This window comes from Oncorhynchus gorbuscha, unplaced genomic scaffold, assembly GCF_021184085.1.
Source record: "Oncorhynchus gorbuscha isolate QuinsamMale2020 ecotype Even-year unplaced genomic scaffold, OgorEven_v1.0 Un_scaffold_797, whole genome shotgun sequence".
Classification (NCBI taxonomy): Eukaryota; Metazoa; Chordata; class Actinopteri; order Salmoniformes; family Salmonidae; genus Oncorhynchus; species Oncorhynchus gorbuscha.
Window position 1 is genome coordinate 63,157 of NW_025745814.1, and position 6,844 is coordinate 70,000.

The window sequence follows — 6,844 nt, forward strand, 5'->3', positions numbered from 1 at the left end:
AGTGGGAGGGGATGAGGATAGGTATCTAAGGTAGCTAGGTAGTGGGAGGGGATGAGGATAATTATCTAAGATAGCTAGGTAGTGGGAGGGGCTGAGGATAGGTATCTAGGTAGTGGGAGGGACTGAGGGTAGGTATCTAAGGTAGCTAAGTAGTGGGAGGCGATGAGGGTAGGTAGGTAGTGGGAGGGGATGAGGATAGCTAGGTAGTGGGAGGGGATGAGGATAGGTATCTAAGGTAGCTAGATAGTAGGAGGGGATGAGGATGGGTATCTAAGGTAGCTAGGTAGTGGGAGGGGATGAGGATAGGTATCTAAGGTAACTAGGCAGTGGGAGGGGATGAGGATAGGTATCTAAGGTAGCTAGGTAGTGGGAGTGGATGAGGATAGGTATCTAAGGTAGCTAGGTAGTGGGAGGGGATGAGGATACCTAGGTAGTGAGAGGGGATGAGGATGGGTAGGTAGTGGGAGGGGATGAGGATAGCTAGGTAGTGAGAGGGGATGAGGATGGGTAGGTAATGGGAGGGGATGAGGATAGCTAGGTAATGGGAGGGGATTAGGATAGCTAGGTAATGGGAGGGGATTAGGATAGCTATGTAATGGGAGGGGATTAGGATAGCTGGGTAATGGGAGGGGATTAGGATAGCTAGGTAATGGGAGGGGATGAGAATAGCTAGGTAATGGGAGGGGATTAGGATAGCTAGGTAATGGGAGGGGATTAGGATAGCTAGGTAATGGGAGGGGATGAGGATAGGTAGGTAATGGGAGGGGATTAGGATAGCTAGGTAATGGGAGGGGATGAGGATAGGTAGGTAGTGGGAGGGATTAGGATAGCTAGGTAATGGGAGGGGATTAGAATAGGTAGGTAGTCGGAGGGGATGAGAATAGGTAGGTAGTCGGAGGGGATGAGGATAGGTAGGTAATGGGAGGGGATTAGGATAGCTAGGTAATGGGAGGGGATTAGGATAGGTAGGTAATGGGAGGGGATTAGGATAGCTAGGTAATGGGAGGGGATTAGGATAGCTAGGTAATGGGAGGGGATTAGGATAGCTAGGTAATGGGAGGGGATTAGGATAGCTAGGTAATGGGAGGGGATTAGGATAGCTAGGTAATGGGAGGGGATTAGGATAGCTAGGTAATGGGAGGGGATTAGGATAACTAGGTAATGGGAGGGGATGAGGATAGCTAGGTAATGGGAGGGGATGAGGATAGCTAGGTAATGGGAGGGGATTAGGATAGCTAGGTAATGGGAGGGGATTAGGATAGCTAGGTAATGGGAGGGGATTAGGATAGCTAGGTAATGGGAGGGGATTAGGATAGCTAGGTAATGGGAGGGGATTAGGATAGCTAGGTAATGGGAGGGGATGAAGATAGCTAGGTAATGGGAGGGGATGAGGATAGGTAGGTAGTCGGAGGGGATGAGGATAGGTAGGTAATAATGGTGTATAACATCACGTATGGGTATCAGTAGTCTACCACAGAGGAGAGGAGGTCCTGGGTGACTGGTCTGCAGACCTGGGTTCAAACTACTTTAAATAGTTAAACATGCTTATTAATATATTGTTGATTGAGTTTGTCTGGCTTAACAGACCAGTAGCACAGTCCTAAAACCGCAAAATCCACCCATCAAACCCCCGCCCATCAGACCCCGCCCACCAGGCCGCACCCACAGACCCCGCCCATCAGACCCCACCCATCAAACCCCTCCCACCAGGCCGCACCCATCAGGCGCCGCCAACCGGACTAGAGCAGATGCTGAAAGTATCTGAAAGATGTTGAATAGTGTTTGAACCCAGGTGTGGTTGTCTGGACCCGGCTCTTATACCACGTAATTGGTCTCTGCTGGGATGTCGGCATCGGGGACGTCTTTCACCTCCTTGGCAGAGGAGGAGTGCTGCTGAGGCTTGTGTTTAGGGCCTGATGAGAGACGATGGGTGTTAGAGGCACCTCCTCTGTATCCTGAGAGAGAGAGAGAGAGAGAGAGAGAGAGAGAGAGAGAGAGAGAGAGAGAGAGAGAGAGAGAGAGAGAGAGAGAGAGAGAGAGAGAGAAAAGGAGAGAGGGAGGGGGGTGAGTAGAGAGAGAGGAGGGAGGGAGGGAGGAAAAGAAAGAGAGGGGTGAGTAGAGAGAGAGGAGAGAGAAAGGGAGGGAAAGAGGGGGGTGAGTAGAGAGAGAGGAGAGAGAAAGGGAGGGAGGGAGGGAAAGAGGGAAAGAGTGGGGTGAGTAGAGAGAGAGGAGAGAGAAAGGGAGGGAGGGAAAGTAGAGAGAGGAGAGAGAGGAGAGAGGGGGAGGGAGGGAAAGAGAGGGGTGAGTAGAGAGAGAGGAGAGAGAAAGGGAGGGAGGGAAAGTAGAGAGAGGAGAGAGAGAGGAGAGAGAAAGGGAGGGAGGGAGGGAAAGAGAGGGGTGAGTAGAGAGAGAGGAGAGAGAGAGGAGAGAGAAAGGGAGGGAGGGAGGGAAAGAGAGGAGAGAGAAAGGGAGGGAGGGAAAGTAGAGAGAGGAGAGAGAGAGGAAGGTGGAAGGTAAGGTGATGGAAGGTAGAGGTGTAGAGGTCCTGAGGGGAGCACCACTCACCACTAGTCATGTGTTCCTATTGTTTCTAGTGTTTATAAGCCTCTGTTCCGATCTGGAACCAAATCAACGAGACTAATGACCGCTAATGACCCAACACCAAACAAACACCAAGAAGTAGCCTGTGTGTGTGTGTGTGTGTGTGTGTGTGTGTGTGTGTGTGTGTGTGTGTGTGTGTGTGTGTGTGTGTGTGTGTGTGTGTGTGTGTGTGTGTGTGTGTGTGTGTGTGTGTGTGTGTGTGTGTGTGTGTGTGATGTTGCAGATGGGTTTATTTTTTAATTAACCTTTTATTTAACTAGGAAAGTCAGTTAAGAATTCTTATTTAATAATGACGGCCTACAACGGGCCAAACCCGATCGAGAGCAGCCCTATGGGACTCCCAATCATGGCCGGTTGTGATACAGCCTGGATTCGAACCAGGGTGTCTGTAGTGACACCTCTAGCACTGAGACGCAGTGCCTTTAGAGAGGGAGCCCCAACATCTGACCTGGTGTTTTCCTCAGAGGCTCAACGAACAGCAGAGAAACTAACAACTCAAAGTGTAGAGTGGAGTTGAGCTTCTCAGAGCCCAAGCCTCTTCTTCTTCATTCAATGCTTCTATGAGCTGAACCCAAGTCAGCGTGGTGTTGAGTTACCCTATTCCCTGGCCCATTGTACACTAATTACCACCAGGCCTCATACAGCTCTGGTCAAACGTGGTGCACTATATATAGGGAATAGGGTGCCATTTGGGACAGCCTAAATCACTGTGGTGTTGCGTTACCGTGGGATTACATGTGATCCATCACCCTACAGGTGGCAGTCGACTGCCAGGTCTACATACCAAATGGAATCATATTCCCTACATGGCGCACTACCAGAGTAATAGTGATTAACCCTCATCAAAAGTACTGCACTATGTAGGGAATAGGGTGCTATTTGGGATGCCACCTTGGGAAAGTGGCTTTATGAGGGGGGGGGGGGAACGCAGCTTTGTAATGTGATTGTGTTACTAAACCACTAAACTCACTCTATTACAGTGTTACTAAACTCACTCTACTACAGTGTTACTAAACTCACTCTACTACAGTGTTACTAAACCACTAAACTCACTCTACTACAGTGTTACTAAACTCACTCTACTACAGTGTTACTAAACCACTAAACTCACTCTACTACAGTGTTACTAAACTCACTCTACTACAGTGTTACTAAACGACTAAACTCACTCTACTACAGTGTTACTAAACTCACTCTACTACAGTGTTACTAAACTCACTCTATTACAGTGTTACTAAACTCACTCTACTACAGTGTTACTAAACTCACTCTACTACAGTGTTACTAAACCACTAAACTCACTCTACTACAGTGTTACTAAACTCACTCTACTACAGTGTTACTAAACTCACTCTACTACAGTGTTACTAAACCACTAAACTCACTCTACTACAGTGTTACTAAACTCACTCTACTACAGTGTTACTAAACCACTAAACTCACTCTACTACAGTGTTACTAAACTCACTCTACTACAGTGTTACTAAACCACTAAACTCACTCTATTACAGTGTTACTAAACTCACTATACTACAGTGTTACTAAACCACTAAACTCACTCTACTACAGTGTTACTAAACCACTAAACTCACTCTACTACAGTGATACTAAACTCACTCTATTACAGTGTTACTAAACCACTAAACTCACTCTACTACAGTGTTACTAAACCACTAAACTCACTCTACTACAGTGTTACTAATCCACTAAACTCACTCTACTACAGTGTTACTAAACTCACTCTACTACAGTGTTACTAAACCACTAAACTCACTCTACTACAGTGTTACTAAACCACTAAACTCACTCTACTACAGTGTTACTAAACCACTAAACTCACTCTACTACAGTGTTACTAAACTCACTCTACTACAGTGTTACTAAACCACTAAACTCACTCTACTACAGTGTTACTAAACCACTAAACTCACTCTACTACAGTGTTACTAAACCACTAAACTCACTCTACTACAGTGTTACTAATCCACTAAACTCACTCTACTACAGTGTTACTAAACTCACTCTACTACAGTGTTACTAAACCACTAAACTCACTCTACTACAGTGTTACTAAACCACTAAACTCACTCTACTACAGTGTTACTAAACCACTAAACTCACTCTACTACAGTGTTACTAAACCACTAAACTCACTCTACTACAGTGTTACTAAACTCACTCTACTACAGTGTTACTAAACTCACTCTACTACAGTGTTACTAAACCACTAAACTCACTCTACTACAGTGTTACTAAACTCACTCTACTACAGTGTTACTAAACCACTAAACTCACTCTACTACAGTGTTACTAAACTCACTCTACTACAGTGTTACTAAACCACTAAACTCACTCTATTACAGTGTTACTAAACTCACTATACTACAGTGTTACTAAACCACTAAACTCACTCTACTACAGTGTTACTAAACCACTAAACTCACTCTACTACAGTGATACTAAACTCACTCTATTACAGTGTTACTAAACCACTAAACTCACTCTACTACAGTGTTACTAAACCACTAAACTCACTCTACTACAGTGTTACTAATCCACTAAACTCACTCTACTACAGTGTTACTAAACTCACTCTACTACAGTGTTACTAAACCACTAAACTCACTCTACTACAGTGTTACTAAACCACTAAACTCACTCTTGTTACAGTGGCGTCCATGCCAGCCCTCCTTACACAGGCACTTGTTAGGTTCCACACAGGTCCCATGGGCTCCACAGCTGGGCTCACAGACAGCTGCATTATCAGACACTCATATTATCAGAGACACACATTACACACAGACACACACACACACACACACACACACACACACACACATTACACAGACACACATTGTCAGAGACACATTGTCACACACACACACACACATTCACAACACATGATAACATGACTTTCACATACAAAACACAACACACACACTGTCTCATTCTTCACACACACACATGTCATGTGTTCCATTATACACACACACACAGCTCATCCCACACACACACAGTCAGGATACACACACGGTCAGACATACACAGACATACACACATTATCAGAGATACACATTGTCAGAGACGCATATTGTCAGAGACACATATTATCAGAGACACACATTATCAGAGACACACATTATCAGAGACACACATTATCAGAGAGACATATTGTCAGAGACATATTATCAGAGACACATATTGTCAGGGACACATATTATCAGAGACACATATTGTCAGGGACACATATTATCAGAGACACATATTATCAGAGACACACATTGTCAGAGACACATATTGTCAGAGACACACATTATCAGAGACACACATTATCAGAGACACACATTATCAGAGACACATTGTCAGGGACACATTATCAGAGACATATTGTCAGAGACATATTGTCAGGGACACACATACATATTCTAACACATGATAACATGACTTTCTGATACAAAACACAACATGGCACTGTCTCATTCTTCCATACCACATGTCATGTGTTCCATTATATCCCCTCAGCTCATCCCGAGGCGGGAGCCGTTTCCGGGGTGGGGTTAGACACCCTTGGAACACAGGTAGCCGTGGAAACCCTTGTCACATTTGCATTTGTTTTTCCCAGTGCATTTTCCTCCGTTCCTGCAGGCCTGGAGACATTTACCTGGGAGACACAGACACATGTAGAGTACTACTCATCTACACTGTACAGTTAACCCAAGGCCTCAGCCTAACGATTTGGAGACATTTACCTGGGAGACACAGACACATGTAGAGTACTACTCATCTACACTGTACAGTTAACCCAAGGCCTCAGCCTAACGATTTGGAGACATTTACCTGGGAGACACAGACACATGTAGAGTACTACTCATCTACACTGTACAGTTAACCCAAGGCCTCAGCCTAACGATTTGGAGACATTTACCTGGGAGACACAGACACATGTAGAGTACTACTCATCTACACTGTACAGTTAACCCAAGGCCCCAGCCTAACGATTTGGAGACATTTACCTGGGAGACACAGACACATGTAGAGTACTACTCATCTACACTGTACAGTTAACCCAAGGCCTCAGCCTAACGATTTGGAGACATTTACCTGGGAGACACAGACACATGTAGAGTACTACTCATCTACACTGTACAGTTAACCCAAGGCCCCAGCCTAACGATTTGGAGACATTTACCTGGGAGACACAGACACATGTAGAGTACTACTCATCTACACTGTACAGTTAACC

The 6,844-nt window shown here is 45.3% G+C and overlaps 1 protein-coding gene across 1 annotated transcript in view; it reads right to left on the reverse strand.

Moving 5' to 3' along the window:
- Positions 1-1,696: 1,696 nt before the first annotated feature.
- wif1 (wnt inhibitory factor 1) overlaps positions 1,697-6,844 on the reverse strand; it is a 65,445-nt gene continuing 60,297 nt past the window's right edge. Inside the window, exons 8-10 of the mRNA XM_046335619.1 lie at positions 6,167-6,262; positions 5,261-5,356; positions 1,697-1,955 (exon numbers count right to left, since the gene is read on the reverse strand). Of these exons, the coding sequence (XP_046191575.1) occupies positions 1,816-1,955; positions 5,261-5,356; positions 6,167-6,262 (332 nt within the window). The 3' untranslated portion in view covers positions 1,697-1,815. The remainder of the gene's footprint in view (positions 1,956-5,260; positions 5,357-6,166; positions 6,263-6,844) is intronic.